General features: G+C 34.9%; 4 protein-coding genes across 4 annotated transcripts; 3 read left to right on the forward strand and 1 right to left on the reverse strand.

Moving 5' to 3' along the window:
- The first annotated feature begins 3,114 nt into the window (after nucleotides 1–3,114).
- Nucleotides 3,115–8,274, forward strand: LOC110695281 (aspartyl protease family protein 1-like). The gene is made up of 10 exons (XM_021872535.1): nucleotides 3,115–3,665; nucleotides 4,583–4,718; nucleotides 5,799–6,031; nucleotides 6,550–6,774; nucleotides 6,882–7,020; nucleotides 7,104–7,180; nucleotides 7,269–7,368; nucleotides 7,443–7,500; nucleotides 7,615–7,686; nucleotides 7,776–8,274. The coding sequence occupies exons 1-10, from the start codon at nucleotides 3,331–3,333 to the stop codon at nucleotides 7,988–7,990; spliced, it is 1,590 nt and encodes a 529-aa protein (XP_021728227.1). The 5' UTR covers nucleotides 3,115–3,330; the 3' UTR covers nucleotides 7,991–8,274.
- Nucleotides 8,275–9,957: 1,683 nt separating this feature from the next.
- On the forward strand, nucleotides 9,958–13,260 carry LOC110695283 (aspartyl protease family protein 1-like). The gene is made up of 10 exons (XM_021872537.1): nucleotides 9,958–10,470; nucleotides 10,647–10,785; nucleotides 11,103–11,338; nucleotides 11,665–11,892; nucleotides 11,981–12,113; nucleotides 12,193–12,266; nucleotides 12,347–12,446; nucleotides 12,528–12,600; nucleotides 12,683–12,754; nucleotides 12,904–13,260. The coding sequence occupies exons 1-10, from the start codon at nucleotides 10,148–10,150 to the stop codon at nucleotides 13,053–13,055; spliced, it is 1,530 nt and encodes a 509-aa protein (XP_021728229.1). The 5' UTR covers nucleotides 9,958–10,147; the 3' UTR covers nucleotides 13,056–13,260.
- A 372-nt stretch (nucleotides 13,261–13,632) lies between these two features.
- Nucleotides 13,633–18,576, reverse strand: LOC110695282 (pre-rRNA-processing protein esf1-like). Its single transcript, XM_021872536.1, has 7 exons — nucleotides 17,907–18,576; nucleotides 17,738–17,812; nucleotides 17,096–17,376; nucleotides 15,916–16,078; nucleotides 15,532–15,660; nucleotides 14,171–14,919; nucleotides 13,633–14,040 (listed from the first exon to the last, which is right to left on the reverse strand). The coding sequence occupies exons 1-7, from the start codon at nucleotides 18,432–18,434 to the stop codon at nucleotides 13,716–13,718; spliced, it is 2,250 nt and encodes a 749-aa protein (XP_021728228.1). The 5' UTR covers nucleotides 18,435–18,576; the 3' UTR covers nucleotides 13,633–13,715.
- A 1,387-nt stretch (nucleotides 18,577–19,963) lies between these two features.
- On the forward strand, nucleotides 19,964–21,793 carry LOC110695284 (peroxidase 64-like). Its single transcript, XM_021872538.1, has 4 exons — nucleotides 19,964–20,238; nucleotides 20,346–20,534; nucleotides 20,796–20,958; nucleotides 21,163–21,793. Exons 1-4 carry the CDS (start codon nucleotides 20,035–20,037, stop codon nucleotides 21,558–21,560), a joined length of 954 nt encoding a protein of 317 aa, XP_021728230.1. The 5' UTR covers nucleotides 19,964–20,034; the 3' UTR covers nucleotides 21,561–21,793.
- The last annotated feature ends 2,862 nt before the right edge of the window (nucleotides 21,794–24,655 follow it).

The raw sequence follows: 24,655 nt of genomic DNA on the forward strand, positions 1-24,655 counted from the left end.
TTATGCACGGAGTAAGTCAAGAATAACATATTCTAATTGAGACTATTAATAGTTAGTGTTTTGACCATGATCGTATTATGTGATATTTTGTAAGTGCATCTAAACAATCTAGTAAATTTTCTCACCCCGAATAGTCTATCTAAGAATAGACTCAAAGACCAATATTAAAAAAAAAAAAAAAAAGGTAAACTACGGGGGAGGGGCCATCACCCTATCACAGGAATGGAGTTTGTGAGGAATTGAACCCCCAAGTGACCCCATCACTTGGGGGAGGGGACTAACCTCTCATTATGTTCTTTCTTAGACCTCACATATGGATTACTAGTCAAGTCCTACTATCCAAGGCACGTTAACTGCATTTTTTTTCTTTGTTAAACACTACTTCGTAATAATTTTTGTAGGCCATCTGCTTAAAAGACTTGACTGACTTCGCCCCACAAATGACTCAATTGATACGAACTTAACTAGTTGATAGAGGTGCAATCAAATTTGAATTCGGAAAGTACTCCAGGTTTCTAACGCATATTTCAAGTTTCAGTACAATATTTATTGGTTGACTTAGAATTGGTCCTAATTGATAGAGGTTCAATATTTTTTTAATGACCGATGTTGGTGTGTATTGAAGATAGCAGACTGTTGAAAACTTAAAACAGATAGTCATACTGTGATATGCTTTCTCTATTTCTTCAAACTTGTTAAATTGAAACACTTTTATTTTTCAACAAGTTTTTGGTGCAGTAGGCCACACTGTGTGACATGGGTTACCCAAATTATTTTGTTAGGGGTTACCCGAGTTTTTTCAGTCAGGGGTTACTCGAACTACTCGGTCAAGGGTTACTTGAGGGGTTTGGACAGGGGTTACTCGAGGGGTTCACTCGGTCAAGGGTTACCCGAGTTACTCGGTTAGGGATTATTTAAGGAGTTCGGTAAGGGTTTACTCGAGTAATTCAGTTGGGGTTAATTAAGGAGTTCAGTCAGGGGTTACTTGAGGGTTCAGTCAGGGGTTACTTGAGGGTTTACTCAGTCAGGGGTTACTCGGTCAGGGGTTACTCGATGGGTTACTCGGTCATGGGTTACTTGAGGGGTTACTCGGTCAGGAGTAACTCAAGTAACCCCTGACCGAGTAACTTGAGTAACCCCGACAACTTGAGTAACCCTTGACCGAGAAACTCGAGTAACCCCGGCAACTCGAGTAACCCCTGACCAAGTAACTTGAGTAACCCCTGCCGCACGGTACAATAGGTCCCATACAAAAAATTGTGTTTATGTTTATGCTTGTAAATAAGTTAATAGGAAGTATTATTATTCTAATTTTTGTTATATAGTAGTATTTACTTTGACTAATTTTTGTGTTTTATAAGATAAAAAAGTCATATAAGATCTAGTAAGATTTCTCTTAATTTTTTTTTCTAATATATAACCTTTTTTATGATAATTTATGCATTAACAAACGTAACTTTATAAAATTTATCATTTATTAGAGAGGCAATATTGATTAATAATAATGCTTAAAATAACGACCTATAACATGGAACACAAAAACTAATTAACAATTTTATGTTATGATGTAAACCCATGCATTACGGCCGAGATTTGTCAAATGGTTTACCGTGTTCGAATATGATACTGTCATACTACCAGTCCATTTGTTTGATAACACAAAATTCAACTCGTAAATTTAGTTTAATCAAGGATTAGGTGGTGATGACTCCTTTTTTTTTTTAGCTTCAAATTTCAGTTTCTTTCATAATTGATTAATTGTTCCGTGTTTTATCAACATTCCAACATCATTCGAAGAACATTGTCAACAATTACATAATCACGTCAACATCTCTTCCCCATTCGTTTTTGAAGTGTGAAACTGTGAAATAATGTCTCTTTGATTCAAAATTGAGTTTCAATTTCAGCTTATACACATAGATTGTTAAGCATAACTGTGTAAGCGTTTGCTTGTTTGTCTTCCGTTGAAAGAAAAGCTTATACTGCAATTATTTAAGTTGGTTACTCCTACTATTATCAATTTTGAAATAATAATCTCACCTATATTCTTTTCTCCATTGTTTTTACTCTATTCGATCTTAGCATGAAAATACACTTGTATTTAATAACATAGAATACTAAAATGATTATATTCCATTATTATGTATACAAAATTATGGATGGAGTACAAAAGAGAGGTGAAAGGATATTGCGTACCCCATATATTGGTTTTATAACACGTGTGTCAAGTTTAACTGTGTTAATTATTATGGAACAAAGAAAATAGATTTTGTACAATTTGACACTAATTATGTTTGAGTACTATGTTTGACTGTTTGAGTACTATATAAACTTTCAATAATATCCAACATGTACTACTTTCAATTCAATTCCCGTATTTTTTTTTTGATGAGAATATTTGGTATATTTATCGCCTATCTTGCACGTAAGTACTGCACTCTATCTTTAAATATTAGATCAATCCAAGTGTCCTTAGCTTGACATCAAGCTTTTCAAACTTTTAATCCATGCTTAACTTAATGCCACAACTCACTCACTTCGGCTTGAGGAGAAAGGTTTTTTTTTTTTGTCTTTTTTTTTTTTTTTTTTTTTTTTTTTTTTTTTTTTTATCATAAAACATATCCCTTTGGCAAATGTCTCAAAATTAAATTTCCCTATTGAGGTTAGTAGGTGAACTATTTTCTTTCAAATTGATAAACTTCAATTTTACAATTACTACGTATATTCAAATAAAAAGACTTTAACATAGACTACATGCTAGACATAACTCGTTCTTCCATTTTACAATATTAGTTTGGTCTAGTGGTAAGATATGTAAGAACCAATTTGCAAGTTAAAATTCCAATTCAAATCCCGTTACTTGGAGGTGTACCTCCAACCTCCTCTCTTTACAAAGAAGAAGGAAGGGTAAAACCCATATAATGTTAATTGCGTTAGTTATCTAAAAAACCACAATTTAAAGTTCACGCAAATTATTTTTGATCCTACAACTTTTAAATTCCACATAAATCTTACAAAAACATCCGTACTGTACCCCGACACATCATAAAGAAACAAAGGAAGTATTCCATATGATAAACAGATAATATAATACTAACAATATTAGTAAAGCATGACTTGCATAATAAAAATTCCCAATAGTTAGTCCTCCATATTCAAAGGGAGGTGGAAGGTGGTTTCTTTTTTGGGTACATGTCCCACCACCCTTGGTCTTTACACTATAATTAACCACCAAACCTTGTACCCTCTCCTTCCTTCTCCATTTTCTTGTCTTTTCTTTTTTATTCTTAATTTTCTCTCTTCAAATTACCCAAAACTTACAAAATAAATATGAATAATCATAATATTAATAATCCCAAAAAGATCCTAACTTGCACACATGTTCTTCTCCTATTTGTTCTTTTCTTGGGCTGGACTTTTTGGCCCACCCAAGCTTACCACACATTCGGGTTTCAAGTCCACCATAGATTCTCGGATCCAGTTAATCGGATTCTAGACGTCGGTGATAAGTTACCGGTTAAGGGCTCAACCGGTTACTTCGCCGCCTTAGCTCAACGTGATCTCGCCGTTCATGGCCGCCGGCTATCGTCTACTTCCGGTGACTCTCATACTCCTCTTACCTTCTCCTCCGGTAACACAACTTATCGCATCAGCTTCTTCGGATTGTATGTTTTCTTTCTCTCTCCTCAATTATTATTCTAGTAAATTAGTCGAATTTATTAATTTTTGAAAACGACTTTAATTTATTTATTGAGTAATTAAATTACCCGAATTTTGCAATATTATTTAGTTTTAGTGAAGTGAAGTTCATCTAGATTAATGAATTTTCAATTTTTAATGTAAAGTTTGATGCTTTTTAATCCTAATTTATTTTTCATAATTACTTTGTAAGTTTAATTTTTTCCTTTTAATCACCTTTTAAATTTAGCAAAGAGAATGTCTTTGCCAAAATAAAACCCGTATAAGTCAACCCGGCCCATTATAGTATGTACCAAACGGCCCAAAGTGCCTTTACTAGTACTTTACCGTTAAGCGGTTATTATGTACTTCAATGAATAAACAGAGTATATTTAAAACAATTTTGTGTATGAAAGAGCTAGGGAAAATGGTACGGAGTATTGTTACGGAGTACTAATTTACTATATACATGATTTGATTTCGGGTTTGGACGTTAACTATCTAAACTAGTTGACACGTGCTGACGTGCATGGTTAATTGGTTATATAAACGTTGTATTTTATATCAAAGGGGGGTTAATTAATTATTTTGTTTTTCATGTAACTGGATTATTCTGGTGCGAAATTGCGGGAAATTTGTAGAATGATAACCGAAAAAAAAATAGATTTTTTTTTTTTTGATAGAAAAAAAGGTGGATTATTATAGTGAACTTTATGTAAATGCTTATTTTTGGCATAGGATGCTTATAATTATACTCATTAGCAAAAAAAAAGTTTTCATCTTTTTAACAACTACGGGTACTAGATGTTTTTTTTTTTTTACTTTTTTTTTCTTTTGGGGAGTGGAAGGATTTTGACTTAATTAAAAAAAGCTCCTATTAATAGTCTAAATGTGTTTTTTGCAGCTTACATTATGCAAACGTAACGGTGGGGACACCGGGATTATCGTTTCTGGTGGCGTTAGACACCGGAAGTGACCTGTTTTGGCTACCTTGTGACTGTATTAAGTGTGTCAAGGGAGTCAAACTTAACTCTGATGAGGTATTATTAGATTTTTTGCCCTATAATGTTATGTTTTAAAATTATATAATTATACCATTTATCATATTGTAATGTTTACTTGGACCTCTTTACTGTATGATTGAATCAAATTAGTTTCTTATAAAATAAGACTAAGAGAATGTTGGTTTAGTTTTATTATTTGTTTATCTAAAAACATACTATGAATAATTGAAAAGCTAGGTGCTCTAATTTATAGTCCTTTAATAATATGGCACATCAATATCAACATGTATAGCACTAGATACGCGGAGTTTCCATCTAAAGTAAACATTAATATAGTTCTTATATGGAGGAGAAAAAAAAAGCGAAGAATATTCTATATGATGCATGGTTTACTAGCTAAGTCATTATTAGTTGAGATATCCCTTTCGGTAGTTCAACAAGTCTATCTTAAGCCATCTTTGTTTGTTGAGGTATTTCTTATATCATTCTTTTTTAAATAAATGATAGTGCGTGGAAAAAATAACAATGTAGTCCTAACTAGGAAGCCGACTTGTTAATTGAAAATTTAAGGTCCTATTGGATGTTAGTCACTATGTTATGGGATCATCAAAGACATTCATTTGTGTATGTTGTTTAGCTTGTTAGACCTTGTGGTGTTTTCGTCTTAGATTAGAAGTGAGCTGCCTTTTAATTATATAATTATTTGGTTGTAACAACTATAATTCCCAAGCTCGCAGTCAAGAATAGAAAATTTGTTGATATGGCGCTAGAAGTCTAGAGCCTTAGAGGCTATGAGCTAAAGTACGCTTGGATATTGCGCTAGATTTGGATATTTTCGATTTGTTCGTCTGTTTTAATCTAGTATACAGTGACTACAGACCAGGTGCCAAATCATATCTGGATTCTCAGGGATGGAATTTAAGTTTGTAAGATAAGTTTGAAATCATAGTTTTTCAATTACATCACTTAAGCCCTGAAAGTGTTTCATGCTTCTCTTACATTAAAAAAAAATTGTTAAATTGTTAATGGATTGATAAGGGGATGCCGCTTTCTCTTGCAATTGTGACTCTTGGAGATAACCTTTCGATATTCACATATTATTTTTTGGTGTACCAGCTAGACTTCAGCATCTACAGCCTCAATACATCGTCTTCGGGGTCAAAAATTCCTTGCAACAGTCCTCTGTGTGCACATAAAACCACCTGTCCAGTTTCACCCAGCATGTGTCCCTACAGAGTCATGTATCTCTCTTCTAACACATCTTCTTCTGGATACATAGTAGAGGATGTTTTGCATCTTACCGCCGATGATAATCCTTCTAAGCCTGTTGATGCAAAAATTCCTTTTGGGTAAGTCAATTTCGACCTGATAGACCTGTTAGTTGTTTCATTAAAATTGTGATATTTACATTAAAAGGCCTTCGTAGTAGTATGCTTTGGAGGAATTTAGGTAATAAGTTGCATATTTAATCTTTCAGGATGCATCACCAATAGTTAGAGTGTTCTTTTCTGCATAAAGTCGAATTGTAGGTGTTCAAAATATCTTAAACAAGTAAAATATTATTTACATATTGCATTTCTATAACCAATAAACTTTTGTAGTTTGGGTTAAGCTTCAGGGTGCTCTTAATTTCTGCAAATGAAAAAACTATTATTCATTTTACGCATTCAATTAAGTTTTTATGAAACATTGATGTAGTATGAAGTAAAAAATTAAGCTTGTAAGAAGTTAACAGTAAATAAGATTCAAGTACCTTAAAGGACTTAATAGCTGGCATGCCCATTTGTAAGAGACTTAGAGCTTAACAAAATTTTGTTTCTGTTTAAAGAGTTAAGTTTCAACATGAGTAAGCTGAACTGATTTGCAGTTGCGGCAAGGTTGAGACTGGTTCATTTTTGGATGGTGGAGCTCCCAATGGTTTACTTGGGCTTGGTCTGGATAGTATATCGGTGCCCAGTATGTTATCAAGTCAGAAAATTGCTGCAAATTCTTTCTCCATGTGTTTTGGAGATAATGGGTTGGGAAGAATCACATTTGGTGATACGGGCAGCTCGGATCAAAGTAAAACCCCATTCAACCTTAGAAAGATAAAGTAAGTAGTTACCTATCTATGGATTTTTTAGCTTGACAATCTTTGGTTTGATGAATAAGTATCCTCTTGTAATATCTTCTGACCTGCCTTTGTTAACCTCTTACCAGTCCGCATTACAATGTTAGCATATCGCAGATTAGCGTGGAAGCAAAAGTCTTTCACGTCGATGGTCTTTATGCAATTTTCGATACTGGCACTTCATTCACCTACCTAAATGAACCAGTTTACTCACTAATCGCTAAACAAGTAAGTTCTTAAAAACCTTCTTACTGGTGGTAGCAAGTGATATTCCTTGTTAAATGCAAGTATTCATAAGTCTTTCTGTGCAGTTTGATGCTCACATAAAAGATAGGAGGGACACTTCTCAATCTGAAGACATCCCTTTCAAGTACTGCTACGATTTGAGGTGAGTCTTAGTGACTTATCTTTCTTGAAGTGTTTCTTTTTTACTTTTACTGTTTATATTAAAGCTATGACCAAACTAAAATTTGCAGCTCAAGCCAAAACGGCCCAAAAATACCTTCTATCAATTTGACAATGGATGGTGGAGACCAATTTTATGTTACTGATCCTACAGTTACAGTTTCTGTTATGGTAATTTTCTTCTCAAATATGTTAAATTTTCCACCTTTTGCTGCTATGCTGAAATATTTCATTTTAATCTTCAGACTGGAGACATATATTGCTTGGGAATTGTCAAAAGTGAAGACGTAAATATCATTGGCCGTGAGTATATCAATTTATCTGTAATTTGCACTGCTAGTATATAGTTTGCCCGCATATGGCTATTGGATATTGTTCCTGAATTCACTCATCTCAAATTTTCTCCCTTGCTTCCAGAAAACTTCATGACCGGCTATCGTGTAGTATTTGATCGTGAAAATATGGTGTTGGGATGGAAGGCAACAAACTGTAAGTAAACTCTCATAAAGTATCAAACCTTTCATTCTTGCTCTTGCATCTTAGTTTCTCTGTGATTATTGACGAGATTTGAATTCCAGGTAACGAAGCACTGGAGTCAAGCATGCTGCCTATAAGCCCTGAGAGTCCCCATCCCGTTCCTCCAATATCTTCCATTGAACCTCAAGCTGTACAACAAAATGGTTCTCATATTTCCGCGGCTTCATCAACTTTGAGACATAATTTATCTCATTTTAACTTCTGGACTAACACACTCATACTGTCTTTGCTTCTAGTTTTATCAATTCTTTGGTAAATTAGTTTCCCACGGGAGTGCCTGATAGTCTTAGATTATTATTGATTGGTTTATGCATTACATTTGGAAGGCATAGATCATGACATATTCCAGCCAGCCCGTCGCCCATTTCTAGCTGTAGTTCCAGTTTTGTTTAGCCCCTGAATTATTTTTCCTCGAGGCCATTTTTTGAGCCTGGTATTGTATAATGTATATACTTCGTATAATTTAGCTACAGAAATTGCATTGTATATTATATAATGTGCTATTTGCACACCTATAGTATCAGATTCTGTCACTCAATCTCTTCGCGTGTTATTAGTTATTAGTCTTATTACCAGTTACATTCTGTCTCTCACTGTTCGTTCTAATGATATGGTTACTGTCTTACTGATAGAGATTCCACGTCGGATTAGTTGTCACATTGTTTATATGATCAACAACTTTTCAGTGTGGCTGGCCTCACTGTGTGGCAGAGGTACTTGTATGGGTTACTTATTCAGGAGTTACTTGTAGGGGTTACTTACTCAGGGGTTACTTGTAGGGGGTTACTTATTCAGGGTTTACTTGTATTGGTTACTTACTCAATTAGTTAGCGCGTTTTCTGTGTGAGAGTAACCCCTGACTGACCTAGTAACCCTTGAATAAGTAACCCCTATAATTTACCTCTGACCAAACGAGTAACCCTTGAATAAGTAACCCCTGACCAAACGAATAACCCCTGAATAAGTAACCCCTGACCAAACGAATAACCTCTGAATAAGTAATCCCTGACCAAACGAATAACCTCTGAATAAGTAACCCCTGACCAAATGAGTAACCCCTTCAAGTATCCTTTGGCACACGGTATGACCAGCCACATATAAAAAATTGTGTTATATGACAGCTTTTACCGAGAATATTTTATGTGAGTATGTGACTACTTATTTAGGAAATCCTTTCTTTCTACGTAATAGATGAATAAAATCAACAAATGCTTTTTGTAGAAAATGATGAAAGAAACTTTTTATCAAAAAACTCGAAATTAACCACTTTAAGTTTGTAATAAAGGGATTAAAAAGATGATAAACAAAAAAAAGAATTGTGACATTTATTCGGACAATGATTTTCTAAGCTCATCAAAGGGAGAATATCTTTAAATGTTGGACACAAAGTCTCAATCATCAGTAGTTGGACTTTCGTTGTCATTTGTCTTTTATTTTCTTGTTAGAAAATTTGAATTACGTATTCACTCTCCTCTGACTTTTCAACTCGTATTTGACTTTTTTTTTTATCTAATAAAAAAAAAAACAGTTTTTTGGTTTTACAGGTTGTCCGTACATGTTTGAAGAGTATACGGTTCGCGGTTGTCTTTTCTTTATATGTAACGTGTGAAGCAATGTTATATGGATTCAAGTACCCATGTCCGATACGGGTATGTGTTTAAGCGTCCGATTTGGCTATTTTGTGAAAAAATTCCTTGATTTTAAACTAATAGTGAAGTGTCCAAGTGTCATACCCACATCCGAATGTCGAGGGTCCAACATGAATAATTGAGGTAAAATGGAGAGTCCATGTAACATTAGTGTGAAGTTCATGCTCACCACGCCGAATGTTCGATATTAAGCTATAACAAATCTGAGTATTTTTGTATTACATATGTTATATTTGAAATAAGTTAATACTAATAGATAATCAAAACAAAATTAGAAGTATTTGATTGATAAAATACTCCTTATTAGTACGGCACTACTTTATAAAATGGAAGAAGTTACTAATCTATCAACTTTTGTTTTTATGCGAGGTAATCTATTAACCATATTGTTTCACATATCCTCTTACAAAAGATTAGTTTTTGAAAGTGTAATTAACTCCCTCATTAACATACAAATTTCATTTTTACTACTTTAAAATAAGTCTGAGTAATGAAAATTAAGCCGTAGAAATAGAAATCATTTCATGGAGAGAAAAAGAGAAGAAGGTGCCAAAAGTAACATTTTGAATATCCTCAAACATTGACTTTGAATTATTCTACAGCTTGCTTACAAAGAATCCTTCTTCATTATATTAAAACTCATCACCAACAATTTTTTAAATTGCTTGATCACCAATTGGTTAGCTCAATATTAAATGGGGTGCAAAACTTCCACCAAAATGTCTGAATTTCATACAATTTTGGTCATCTCCTAAAAAAAAGTTATGATATTCATGAATTGTAAGATGGGGTGCAAGTCAACTTATGGATTACTGGTGCTGTTTCTGATGTTAAGTCTGACATGTCAAAGCTGTTATGGATCTGAGGCATTTGGATTTAATATCCTTCATAGATTTTCTGATCCTGTTAAGGCAATTTTCAACAACGATTACGGGTTTCCAGAGAAGGGAACGATTGATTACTACGCTGCAATGGCTCATCGTGATCGTGTTTTCCATGGCCGCAGATTAGCAGGAGAAAAGACTAATGACAGCACCCTCACCTTTGCTTCTGGGAACACCACTTTCCATATCACTGAACTTGGATTGTATGCTCTCTAATCTATTTTTTTTCTGTATTGAGTTTGTTTTTGACAAAAGTAATATAAAGTCAATGGACTTTATGGTGCTGAAGTAGCAGTAATCTTGAGTTTATCTGACATAGGCTATTCATCTATTTTATTTCTGCCTTACATCATTTTTTTTTTTTCCTGTCCTATTACAGTTTATATTACGCGAATGTGTCCGTAGGGACACCAGAATCATGGTTTCTAGTGGCTCTTGATACAGGCAGTCATATTTTCTGGCTACCGTGTGACTGCGTGCCTAATTGTGTAACGCAATTGAAATTCAGTTCTGATGCGGTAAGCTAGTGCTAATTCCCATTCCTTATGCTGTCAAATTCTGATTTTTGTGTGTTCTGGCATGTAAATGTGTACCAATTCTAAAAGCATTTCTATCACAAGTAGATGATAAACCCTTCTTTTCGTCAACGATCTTGTGCCAATCTTTAGTATATGTTGATTTTCACAACAAGATAAGTAACAAGCTTTAACCGGGTGCCTAAATTTGTACTTGTATTTGACAGATTCGTAAATGCATTGCCTTTTAAGTCTTTTCTGTGTATTCTACTCTAACCATTGCCCTGCTTTTTTTTTTTCCTCCTTATTTTGGACTTCAGGTTTTAGACTTCAACATATACAGCTTACATACTTCATCGACAGGAACCCAACTTCCATGCACTAGCCCTCTCTGTCAGAACAGCCTAAGCTGTGTTTCATCAGAAGGCCGGTGCCCCTACGGAGTTCATTATCTACAAGCAAACACTTCATCTTCTGGTTACATGGTAGAGGATATATTGCATCTTTCAATGAACTCTAATTCTTCAGCACGCATCAATGCTAAGATTCCTTTCGGGTAACCCTTCACTTCTTTTAGCCCTCTTGACAGCAAAGAATTTTTACATTAAGTTGGAAAAAACCAACTGCAATGCTAGCTCAGAGATGAAATGGTATTTGAAAGGCAGAACCTGTGAGAAATGTGCTTGGAAAAACTAGCTGTTGGGAGCTTTCCAACATTCAAACTGTGCATTAATTGCAAAAAAACCTCTTTACTGATGTTTCAGCATTTAACTACCACATTGGAAAAATGGAAATTGCATTATTTTGCTTTCAGCCCAAAAAAATGAACTGTTTTAGTAGCCAATTAGTTGATCATGATCAAAGTGTGCTTGTGGCTTGCAGCTGTGGTGTCCGTCAGACTGGTTCTTTCTTGAGTAATGGAGCTCCAAACGGCCTGCTTGGACTTACTATGGATCCCATATCACTACCAAGCGTCTTAGCAAGTCAAAACCTTACATCAAATTCTTATTCCATGTGTTTCACTGGAGATGGCATTGGTAAAATAATATTCGGAGATAGAGACAGCAATGAACAAGGCGAAACACCACTCAGCACTGATGATCCATTGAAGTAAGTCATTCATAGTCTTTCAGTATGATTTCTGGCTTAAAAAGGTGTTGGGAGATTTAACTCAGATAATACTGTCTTTTTTCAACAGTTTATATAATGTCAGCATTACTCAAATTAGTATGGGAAAAAACGTCTCTGCTACAAACTTAACTGTGATCATAGATACTGGCACTTCATTTACTCACTTGACTGATCCAGCTTATAGTCTTATCTCTGAAAAGGCAAGTTATTTGAGTTATCTTATTTTCTTATTGATTTTTGAAATGAGGATGGAGTTTAATGGTTACAATCTGTGTGCAGTTCGATTCACAGATTAATGATCAAAAGTTGGCAGCTGATCCAGAGAATCCTTTTGAATTCTGCTATGTAACAAGGTAGGTTCAGTTTATCTGACAAAAGAATTTGAAAAAAACTTGTAATATTTCATGCACTGAAATTTACCTTAATGTTGCAGTTCAATCATCGACGACTTGACTATTCCCAGTATTAATCTGACAATGGGAAGTGGAGACATATTCACCGTGATTGATCCAACTATTCTTTTTAATACTGAGGTAAATTGGTGACAAAATTGGATGACTTTTATCAGGCCTCTTCACATTATGAAATTTAACTGTTTGCTGTTGATCTTCAAGGATGGTCGATATGTATACTGTTTAGCTGTTTTCAAATCTGAAAGTGGCGAACATGACATAAATATAATTGGAGGTGAGTATTGATTGCTTTAGAATATGAGAAAAGAATAGTGATATATAGTATATACTAATAATATTTGGTGGTTCTTTTACAGAGAACTTCTTGACTGGCTATCGCATTGTTTTTGATCACGAGAGAATGGTATTTGGATGGAAGGAACATGACTGTAAGTACCATTTTTTTCTTTTCTTTTCTTTTTTTTTTTGGCTGCAAATCTGTGATAAGTAGCTCGGTTTAGTAGCTCTCTACCTTCCATCTTTCTCGCTCCTCCATGAAGTTTCCTCATGGTTAACCAACTACTTCATGCTGCATCAGGTGGTGAAGTTGTACCTGTCAGTCCAAGACCTCCCTTTTTTCAACCAACCGTATTAGGCACACCACCACCAAACAGCTCAGGCGCACCATCAGCTTTAGCACACAGCTACTTCTTTATCTGCACAATTTTGATCCTGATTCTATCTGTTTAACAGATAATTCTTTGGACCGAAGCAGTTCATCCAAATACACGTTTCAATATTCTAGAGTACATTGTTAGCAGGCTACTTGGTTATGGATATAGATTATGATCGTCAGTTTGTGTAACTCAACACTTTACTTGTAAATATGGCTCACTACCATATACTGATTTTTTCATACAATACAGCAGTAAATAGATTGGAGATTTTGCAAAAATGTGATACTATCAGCTTCTTTTTTTGTGGTTTCTTTCGGAGAAGACAGAAATATTTTGGATTAACTTCGAAAAAAAGGATTTACCCTTACGGTCGTTCATATTTATTTGAAGATACGCAACACCTAAGAAGGGAATGATGAATTGAAAAAGGTATGAAAGGATCATCAAATACGTAGTTAATATGATTGCAGTACTCCATTTCATGTTCCAAGTATGTATGATAAGCTGTGGTTTTCAATCCTCGACATATCTCCAAGTTTCTACAATTAAAATGGCAGTATATAAGAACATCAAGAACAGCATTGTCAACAGGCTACAAATCCTACTCTTTGGAAAAAAAAAAAAAAAAAAAAAAAAAAAAATTGAAAAGATAAATAAAGTAGAATAAGTCTGTAATTCAAATAAATAAATAAATTTTCAAAATTTTGTATTGGTGAAGTGAGTTCATTCTATTCTACAATCTGGCCTTTTTCTTCATTTTGTGATCCAATCCTTCTAGCTTATGCTTCTTTTCCTTAATGGTTGATCCATGTTCCGTCTTACCCTTTTTCAATTTATCACTAGATGGCTTAGGAAGCTGCTGAGATTTCATCTTGATAGATTTAACCATCGAGGATAACTCAAACTTCTCTTTACGGGAAGCACCTTCAGAATTATCATCTTCTTTCCTACTGGAGCCATTTGAACTTGGTCTTGACAGTTCCACTGGCGCTATTGCTGTATCCTCTTCTCGGTCATTGTGCTGCCGTTGAGCTAATTGCCGAAAATAAGTTGCACTCCTGCAAGAATTCAATGTCACACATTTCAGAGACAATATAGTAACAAATTTCTTGGATCTTCCAAGCAATGGATCCAGAAAAATATTTGGTTTAATCAAATTATATCCTATAAAAAGTAAACAGAGATTACCTCTTGAATTGAGGGTCCGTGGGATCCAAAGAAAATGCAGGATTAGTGAAGAGTGCTGAAAAGCGTGGGTCATCATAGTCAACTGCTGGTAAGTTGTCTTCATCAGGAGTCTCATTACCCTTCTTTCCCTTACCCTTTTTAGGTTTAATTTTGTAACCCTTCAGATTATTATCTGTTCCCTTCTCATCTGCAAGCAATAGCTCCAGCTCTGCTGTAGTCGCTGCAGTCTCTTCATCTTCCAAAGGTCTCTTCTCTTCCCTATTTTTCTTACCATGCTTAACCTTCTTGCTTTTAACAGTTGAAGGATCTTCCACAAAAAAATCCTCTGTCTGTTCGAGAGGCTCTTGATCACTCTCATCACTGTCATCATCAGAGGAATTCTTCGAGCTGTATTTCCTAGCTTTCTTTTTCTCTTTCTTTTTTCTCAGATATGCTTCCCAAACACTTTCTGAACCTTTATCCTTCTTTTCAAGAATTTTCTTACTAAGATCTTCTAGACCAGTGTTGAAAGTAACCTCCATATCTTGGCCTTCATCTTCATCATCCTCTGAACCATTTCCAGACTGGACCAAGGCACGGTACATATCCTTTTTGGCCATCTTTGCCTTCATCTTCGTTTTCCTGGCTTTTTTAATTACTTTATCAGATAAATCTGCATCATCCTCACTCACGTCCTCATCCACATCCTCATCACTATCACTCTCACTCTCATCAGAAGCCAAAAATTCTTTCAATTCCAATTCAGCAAGCTACAACAACAAAACCATGAGTTATGTTGAATTCTAAAATGTCAACATTTTGAAGGAAACCATCGAACATTTATCTTTTAAGTATTGTCAAAATGAAAAGTGGAAACATACTACTTTTTTTAAGAAATTGATCCTGCACCAAATAATCATCCTAGCAATAAAGTGACTCTACGATGTGGTAAGGTGTCACTTTCAAGTAAAATATTATGAAAATAATTTGATATATAATCTCCTTACGAGTGAATAATTTAAACTGATGAACGCTATCCACACATCACCCATATATTTGACTATTTTCCTTTTTTCAATCAGAAATATTAAATCAAAAAAGCTGCTCACAGATCTAAGATAAAACACAAATGTATAAAAGATAATTCTCACAATCAGAAACATTAAATCAAAAAAATTGCTACCCACGCCAAACACAAATGTATAAGTTGCCTCATATAAGGGATAGTAGCTGGCCTTACTCAAAATTAAGCAAAAAACGCATTTAGAAGAATGTTTATATTCCCCAGCCAAAGGGATTGAATACTGCAGATATACTTACTAAAAATATATATCAGGCAGAAGAAAAATGGATGTATGCTTGTGACAGGGTGTATTATTAACCTGGTTATCATTGAACTTTCGCCTCAGTGTCTTCACACGATGCGGTTCATCATCATCCCAAGAAAGGGTTACATTGCTTTGCTGCAAAGCCCGAGTTTGAAAGTCTAAACCCTCATAATTAGCTGGTGCCTGATATCAAGAATAAAAGCAAAAGGAAAGATGTGATAAAATTGCCGTTAAATAATCAAAACATAACCTAAAGATCAATCTACAATACAACCACAGTATTACTATTGGGAGTGAACTACTCATGAATCATGGATTCATGATATCAGAAAACTTAACAAAGCCACAAATAATTAACTGTTTTCCTAAAATTGCTATACAAGCAATGATTTCTTTCACTGTGGACAAACATCACAATTAATAATTATATCAAATTACCTCCTTTGCAACATCCCGCGGTGGATGAGGAAATTCCATAGAATCGGGTATGAATCTCAGGTCCAGCACATTAGATGATCTTTCGAACTCAACCCCATCACAAGCTTTGTAGATGTAATCTGCAGTAGCAATAGAGTCACATTCCACTACGGCAAAGTAGTACCTGGAAGAGCAAGGAACAATATAGACATAACACACTTTGAGTACGGGGGGAAAAATGAAGCTTTGAGTTCATATATCTCAAACAATTTAAAAGCACTTGAGTACAGCTATATGCCTTTATAAAACAAACAAGAGATCTGGAGTGAGCCCCAGAGAGAAAATAAGGAAGGACATGTAGCAAAGAAAATCAGAATCAGCAATCTCCCACAGGGGATACAAACAGTATATGACCACTATAAGCTTCCCTTCACCTGACTACCTAATTATAACATGTGACGGGGACAACATAGCCAGCTTCTATGAATTCTATGACGCCTGTCATCTTTTTTGGAACTATTAGCTTTCGTGTTTTTTAAGCTTGCTCACAAATTATATCCATGAGCTATGCTACTGACTCTTCATTTAGTCTTCTGTAACACTCAACAGACCAAGAAGAGAATGGGATCCTTGCCCCAAAATTCTGCAAGCATGTAGCTGTGCTAAACTGCTAACACTTCAATGAAGCTTGGACACTTCATTCAATATGAACCACATAACAGTAGAAGAAAATGTAGAAAAAGAAGGATGGATAAGAAGAAAAAGTGCCCAAAAATAGGCTCCAAATAAGCATTTTAAAAAGAATTAACAATCAAGTCAACCTAAAATGTGTGTATATGTATGTCTACGTTCAAATTCATGCAAAAAGTCTCCTAAAAACATGAATACATTCAATTTAATATATATTATGTCCCCAAACCTGTGTACAATTATAAGAAAGTCTCACCATGTTTGAAATCTCTAGCCTTGGAATGTCAGATACCTAAATATGTATCCACACACTGAAAGTCACACCCTTGTCTAATTACCATAGGCCACAAGATAGACAATTGTTGCAGCAGTTTCATGAATTTAACCTTAGTGTTTTAATGTTATGCAAATATGTGGATCGTGAAAGTATAAAACAATTTCTCTTGAAGCTATCAAACATCTAAATATAAAATCTCAGCAAGAAAACCCTCATAATGTAATGAAAAATCACCTTAGCCTACTTTTTTCATAAGCACGCAGCTTTTCAGTATCTATCTCATCATCATCGTCATCGTCATCGTCATCTTTGTTTTCATCTTCATCTTCATCTTCGTCTTCATCTTCCGTACCCTCATCATACTTCTTCTTCTCATCCCCTAACAAGGCAACTGGACCACGAACTGCTTCCTCTTCCATACGCTTGAGTCCAAATTCTGAAGGATAGACTGTTACGGACTTAATTTGTCCTTCTTTAGGCAGGAATGATCTCAACATCATAAATATGTCAACAGCCTACAGGATCCATAACATTGAGAAATGTAAAATAGTGCAATTAAGTAAAGCCTAAAGATAACATAACATTAAAGTAAGAAACTCCTAAAAGTATTCCCATCTATGATACAGCAAGTTCTTCTTGTAAGTTAATCAATCCAAAAGAATTTAAATGACAATAGATCATGAACCGTTAATCATGGACAACATTACACACAATATATTCATAATTCTATTTGCATTTCAATATGAATATATTCGAATTCAATACTACAACGAATACACCATATTTGATTTCGAGTAAGCAGAATTCAAACCAAGAGATAGCTTCAAATGACCACTCAAACTAGCTTCAAAACTCGAAAAAAGCTCAAAGCAATACCTTCACTTGATTCCAATCCATATTAACAACTGCCAGCCTATGCGTTTCACTGTCAATTACAGGCACATTCTCCACCTGTTCCATAAACATATAAGCCGAAATTCGAAACATTCAACAATAAAGAAATCAAATTTATTCCAAAAACAACAATTCATAACAAAAAATTCACCTCAACAGACTCATCATCTTCCGACACATCCACACCACCCGCCTCATCATCATCACTATCACTCGTCAAACTATCATCATCACTCTCAGAATCACCCTCCAATTCCGACTCAGACGATTCGCCACTCGACTCCGAAGCCAACGAATCACTGCTATTTTCTTCACTTTCATCCTCCACCTTCTTCACAACACTCTTCTTCTTCTTCTTAACTTCATCCTTTTCTTCTTCATCTTCCTCCAAGTGATAAAATCGACTTAAACCATTTTCCGACTGCTTTTTAGGTTTCCCTCGCTTATCAACCTTGGCAGAAGATCCCGCAAAAAGCTTGTCAGTGAAGATTTGACTGAACCGAGAATCAATTGCAATCTTATCCGTTTTCTTCGGAACCCTCTGGAATCTGGGATCAGTATGAATCATTGAAAATCGAGGATCTTCAATCATCTGAATCTCCTTCTTCTTGCCATTTTCGCTACCGCCGGCGGAATCTCCGGCACCGGAGTTATTCGATTTCTTCTTCTTCGATCCCATTCTAGAAGATGAATTTGTGCAATGGAGTTTGATTTGAGGTAGAAATTGAAGTTGGAGGATAGGGAATTTGGAATTAGGGTTTTACTCTGTTGCTTAAACCCTAGAATAAGGGGCAACGGTTTTGTGTTGTGACTTGTGACTTGTGAGCGGCTTTGCTAATTTTCTACTGGTATTATTATTTCTACCAGTACTCCGTATTATTTTAATTATTTTAATACGTATATATTTTTGGTATTCGTAAAATTATAATCGAAAAAATAGAAAATAGTACTCGTATTGGTTTTTTTTTTTTCCTACTTATGGAATTATGGAAATATATAAAAATGAATTTATTTAATTTCCTCTCCAAAAGGTTGCATTTTTTAGCGATATAAGTGGGAGATGTTTCACAATGTAAAAATTACTCTATGATCGTAGTTTTTATGAAGGAATTATTTTAAATTATTAAAAAAAAAAATCCCCTCCATATAAAGTTAACAATTCCGCTTATTAAAAAAACACTTAATTGTCTTCTTAGCTCCTAAGTCCTACTCATTATATTTTTCCATTCTTATCCCGTCTTTTTATTATTATAGTACATGTTTTTGACAAAGAAACAAAATTTCAATAATAAAGAAGTGTAAATGATAAAAGGTTATGAGGAAAAAAATTTCAATAATAAAGAATTGTAAATGATAAAAGGTGATAAGAATTCTCAAACATGTTTTCACATCACTTAGCATTTCTATGGATAGTAATTTTTTATTCTCGGTTTACTTAAGTTGTTACTTGCACATGATCAAATGAAGTACAATATGTACTTCGTTAAACTTCAAGCTAAGGTCACCTGGGCAATTACCCTAATAAAATACGGAGTAAGCATTTATAAACGACATTAATTTCCGCTTTCTTTGTAAGAAATGATTTATGACAAACCAATTGGTAATAAAAAGGTAACCCCTTAAAATTTAAAGTGGTTACTTCATATCCCTATTAAGAGTAACAACAACTAAACTTGAGCAACAAATAGTTTCAATATGTTGTACAGATTGCACCAAACCCATATTGTAGATATATTTGATTTTTTAAAAATGACAAAAGTAATTTCAAAATTAATTTTTTTTTTTTTTTTTTTGACAAATTTAGGGTCATAATTTGATGACTTCAAAGCCAAATACCAGTACAAATATTATCAAGAATTCAAGACACAAAGGGAATATTTGTTGGAGTACTCATATTCTACACTAATAAAGACTGCAAATCAACAATATTCATAAGCATAAACATAGTTAATAATATCTGATTTTCTATCTTTTCCTTGTTTCTCATTTACAAGTAAACACCAAAAAAGTATTAGAATTCCTATAAATTTTTTGTATCTAAAGAGGATGCTTCAACAATAAACATCAACACCTATTAGGCTGAACTAATTTACTGTTGTCAACCAACAACATCCTTAACCTTTTAATAACCAACTCTGTTACTCTGTCATTCTCTATCAATCTCCTTTTACTGCTATCACACTAGATATGGCTATATATACCTTCGATATCCACTTCAACTTCATCAACAAAAAACAGCAGAGAAAACGGCAATAATATTCATAATCATAAACATAAACATGGCTATTTCTGCTGCAATCTTCAGTTTGCTACTAATCTTCTCTGCATTTTCCCTAGGAGATGCATTAAGCATAAATCACTATGCTAAGACGTGTCCTGATGTCGAGTATATCATCTCCAATGCAGTCAAAGAAGAGTTTCAGAAAGATAAAACAGTCCCGGCTGCTCTGCTTCGCTTGCATTTCCATGACTGTTTTATTAGGGTATTTATTAAATCAGTTTGCATTGCCAGAATAAATTTCATTTTTTTGTACATTTCATAATTTTTAGATATGTTCAAATGTTCAATAGAGTTTAAATTTGTTTGCAGGGATGTGATGCTTCAGTGCTGCTAGACAAATATGGGAGCAACAAAGTAGAGAAATCTGGACCTCCAAATCTTTCACTGCATGCATTTTTTGTTATTGACAATGCAAAGAAGGCGGTGGAAGCTGCTTGCCCCGGAATTGTCTCGTGTGCTGACATATTGGCTCTCGCTGCAAGGGATGCAGTAGTCGTTGTAAGTAAACAATAATCTTTCTGTAACAATCACACAAGAAAGGCATTATATATGAGAATGTTTTCACATGATCATAAAAAATTAATTCGTAAGCAGCAGTGTTTCTATAAGTATGTTTATCTAGGAAACTATTTAGTATATGCATGCAAAAGTTGTAGACAATGTAAAATTCCCATTATAAAAATTCCTATCACTCAACTTAAACTTTATAATAATGATCATCTTTTATACATGTATTAATTGATTGTTTTTCTCATAAAGGCTGGTGGACCTACTTGGGATGTGCCTAAAGGAAGGAAGGATGGAAGAAAATCGCTTGCTAGTGAAACAATACAACTTCCAGCACCCACCTTTAACCTATCTCAACTTCAACAAAGTTTTGCACAGAGAGGCCTTAACCTCGGAGATTTGGTAGCACTTTCAGGTAAAGAAGAACAAAGGCAACAACAAGGAACACATTATATATCACCACCCGAAGTTTTAAATTGATCTGAACTTTTCTAAACTTAACCTGAAATTGTTTTTTTTTTTTTTTTCCTAAAAGATACTTTGATAAAAGCAGGGACTATTTTATCTGTGACAGATCAGAAAGACAGAACAAAATATTAACTGTGGTTCTTTAATGCAGGTGGACACAGTCTAGGATTCTCCCACTGCTCATCATTCCAAAACCGATTGCACAAGTTCGATGCAACTCATGACATTGATCCTTCCATCAATCCTTCATTTGCTGCAAGCCTAGAGAAAGTATGTCCAGCACACAACAAAGTGAAGAAAGCGGGTTCAAACCTAGATCCTTCTCCAACAATGTTTGACAATACATACTACAAGCTAATTCTCCAAGGAAAGAGCCTGTTTTCTTCAGACCAAGCTTTGTTCACAGCTCCAAGTACTAAACACTTGGTCTACAAATATGCTAGTTCCAAGGAAGCTTTCTATGAAGCATTCATCAAGTCTATGATTAAAATGAGCAGCATCACTGGAGGACAGGAGATCACAAAGAATTGTCGAATGGTCAATTCGTAAGGGCTTGTGTCTAAGTTAAATTTGGAACATTCAAAAAAGAAAAGAAAAAAAATCAAGGCAATCAATCGTACAATGTATTGCCTTTACCAGTTCCAGATTAAATACTAGCTATGTTGTAAGACTAGTAACAGAATAGAATTGAGTGAAGTTAAATGTTTTTAACTCTTTCTGAGTAAAACAATCAGCACGCGTTGTTTCTGAAGGAAAACCTCTGTTCATCATGGCAATCTTGCTAAAATACTAAGCAAATTCTTAGCTATTAAAGATTCATATTAAAAAAGATTAGCCAACAACAAGAAAAATGCTGCTTCTAATAGAATAGTTTGATTATTTCTTTATAAGATCATTTCTTGAAACAATATTCATGATTACTATTAAGAATAACGCCCTCTGTGGAAAAAAAACCAATATTATAAGAACATCAATTACTGTTAAATTATTTCATATCCTGAGAACTTTGTATTTTTTGAAACATTTTAGAATATTTGAGAGTTTCTATTACACACTCAGGTGTACTTAGCTCTATTGCTCTAGGTAGACCAGCAAACGCTCATTGGCCCTCCCTCTCACACAATCACATGCCACCAGGCCACCATGTCTGGTGGCAGTGATGACAAAGACAAAACACAACCTACGTACTAGTTCCCACTCCTTCCTTCTTTCCCTAATTTCATGATCAACCTATTAGCTCTACTGTGCTTAGTTCTAAATAAAGGGACTCCATCATGCAAGATTGTGAGCTTATCATCTTGAGTCACTCCTCGATTAGCAACTCAGTCTGCCTCTCAACTTCTAATTAAAAGTAGTGAACAGAAAGGTTTATGTTCAAGTCATACTCGTACTTGAAATGTTGGAAACAAGTTACGAAGGTAATATCAAATCATAAGGACAGGAGGTGAAAAGGAAACCAGCAACTTTCATTTGGATGTAATGAGATAATATTGTATAATATATTTTTGGGAATTATATTATCTTATGAAATATTTGTTAGGATATATTATCTTGTATTTTAGTCAAATTCTATCTTCCTAGAATATTGTTAATTCTAGGGTTAGGAATTTTGTAACACTATATATTCCTTTGCAAGTTAATGAGAAAGGGAGGCCGTGATTATAAGAATTTTTTATGGTATGTTAAATTTTTTTCTTCAAAATAAACAACCATGGCCAGCGGTGAGACACCACCTCCGTCCTCTTCACCTTAATTATGGGTAATGCAAAACTTCCCGAAAATCATCTATATCGTCAATTTGATGATACTTGTTGAATTATAGATACCGGAGCTACTCATTATGTTACCGGCAATAAATCTTGGTTATTTGATACCCACAACATTGAATGTCCATTTGGGTTACCGAATGGCGAGAGTGTACTTGCTACTTTCGAAGGATCGGTCCATTTGTCAGATAAAATCACCATCAATGGAGTTCTTTTTGTGCCACATTTGACTTGCAATTTAATTTTCGTTTCACAACTTAGTGATCAATTAAAAGTTGTTGTTCAATTTAATTCATATATGTGTGCTATACAGGACCAAATGAAAGAGTTGATTGGAACGGGGCTTCGACGAGACGAACTTTATTACTTTAGCAAACCGGATGAGGTGCAACGTGTGTTTGTGATCGAAGCAACATCAAATTTGGAGCTATGGCATAGAAGAATGGGTTATCATTCGAAAAGAGTGGTAAAGCTACTTCCTCATATTTGCAATAATAAAGGTAGCCTAGCTAAGGGATGTGAGGTGTGTTCGTGCTCAACATCCCAAAGACAAGTTTCCTTTGAGTTAGAATAGATCACCTAGAATTTTCGAGAAAATACATTGTGATTTGTGGGGTCCTTATAGACAATGTTTCGTCATGTAGAGCTCGTTATCTTTTAACTATTGTTGATGACTTTTCCCGGGCAGTTTGGATTTATTTGTTGATTGATAAGACGGAAGTATTTAAGATGTTTATGGCCTTTGTTGCTATGGTTGATAGGCAATTTAATCAAACAATCAAAATTGTTCAGAGTGATAATGGAACCGAATTTAATTGTTTGATTGATTATTTTGTTGCAACTAGAATTATTTTTCAAACCTCGTGTGTGGGTACTCCTTAACAAAATGGGAGAGTAGAGCAAAAACACAAACATATTTTTAATGTTGGGAGAGCCTTGAGATTCCAAGCCAAATTGCCTATTTATTTTTGGGGTGAATGTGTTTAGCTGCAGCTCATTTGATTAAAAGGAACCCCAACTCGACTCCTGCAAAATAAAACCCCGTTTGAAATTTTTTTCGATAATTCTCCTTCGTTTGGTGCTATTCGTACTTTTAGGTGCTTGTGTTTTGCTCACAATCAAAAGACTAAAGGAGATAAATTCGCTAGTAGAAGTCGTAAATGTGTATTCATGGGGTATCCGTTTGGGGAAAGGGAATGGAAGTTGTTTGACCTTTGATACAAAGGAATTTTTTGTCTCTCGTGATGTGAAATTTGTGGAAGATGTTTTTCCTTTTGGTTGCCCCTAGGATGTTAATTTTGATCCGAATATTTGTGATACGGAGGATGATGTTCATGTTGATTTTGCGGAACTTGCATTGAGTGATGATGATTTTATTGCAAATAATGTTGAAAATGTGACTGAAATTATATGGGGGAGATATTAGTGAGCATCAATCGCAAGAACAGCAGGAGACAGCCTCCTCCACAGGCACCCCGCGGCATAATGCTGCTGCCCGCAGGGGGGCTGCGGAGGACACTGCCTCTACCCAGTCCGAACAACAGCTTATTGTTGCTACCCAGCAGGCAGAATAACAACGGCAGGCAGAACAGCAACACGCTGCTGCTGCCCAGCAGCCTGATCAACAGCAACAAGCAGCACAGCAGCATGGTAAAGCTGCTCCCTCGTCACAACAGCAGCAAACCGAGCACAATGTTGACATGGGTCGAGGTTTTCGTGAAAAATATCCCTCTGTTTGCTCTGCGATTTTGTCACACACACGGTTATTGCTAAAAGTCTGTCTCCGCCTGCCAATCAGTCTCTAGGTACTCCGTATCCCCTAGCACATTATATCAATTGTAACACTTTCTCTGTGAATTATCAGAAATTTATTGCAGC

The sequence above is a fragment of the Chenopodium quinoa genome, unplaced genomic scaffold (assembly GCF_001683475.1).
Source record: "Chenopodium quinoa cultivar QQ74 unplaced genomic scaffold, ASM168347v1, whole genome shotgun sequence".
Taxonomy (NCBI): domain Eukaryota; kingdom Viridiplantae; phylum Streptophyta; class Magnoliopsida; order Caryophyllales; family Amaranthaceae; genus Chenopodium; species Chenopodium quinoa.

Coding starts and splice junctions, on each gene's coding strand:
- LOC110695281 (XM_021872535.1), top strand. CDS start 3,331: ATGAATAATCATAATATTAATAATCCCAAAAAGATCCTAACTTGCACA. Junction 6,775..6,881: donor TTCAACCTTAGAAAGATAAA/GTAAGTAGTTAC, acceptor ACCTCTTACCAG/TCCGCATTACAATGTTAGCA. Junction 7,687..7,775: donor GGGATGGAAGGCAACAAACT/GTAAGTAAACTC, acceptor TTTGAATTCCAG/GTAACGAAGCACTGGAGTCA.
- LOC110695283 (XM_021872537.1), top strand. CDS start 10,148: ATGATATTCATGAATTGTAAGATGGGGTGCAAGTCAACTTATGGATTA. Junction 12,601..12,682: donor TGACATAAATATAATTGGAG/GTGAGTATTGAT, acceptor GTTCTTTTACAG/AGAACTTCTTGACTGGCTAT. Junction 12,755..12,903: donor TGGATGGAAGGAACATGACT/GTAAGTACCATT, acceptor ATGCTGCATCAG/GTGGTGAAGTTGTACCTGTC.
- LOC110695282 (XM_021872536.1), bottom strand. CDS start 18,434: ATGGGATCGAAGAAGAAGAAATCGAATAACTCCGGTGCCGGAGATTCC. Junction 17,813..17,906: donor AAGATGATGAGTCTGTTGAG/GTGAATTTTTTG, acceptor TTTATGGAACAG/GTGGAGAATGTGCCTGTAAT. Junction 15,661..15,915: donor CGCGGGATGTTGCAAAGGAG/GTAATTTGATAT, acceptor TCTTGATATCAG/GCACCAGCTAATTATGAGGG.
- LOC110695284 (XM_021872538.1), top strand. CDS start 20,035: ATGGCTATTTCTGCTGCAATCTTCAGTTTGCTACTAATCTTCTCTGCA. Junction 20,239..20,345: donor TCCATGACTGTTTTATTAGG/GTATTTATTAAA, acceptor ATTTGTTTGCAG/GGATGTGATGCTTCAGTGCT. Junction 20,535..20,795: donor CAAGGGATGCAGTAGTCGTT/GTAAGTAAACAA, acceptor TTTCTCATAAAG/GCTGGTGGACCTACTTGGGA.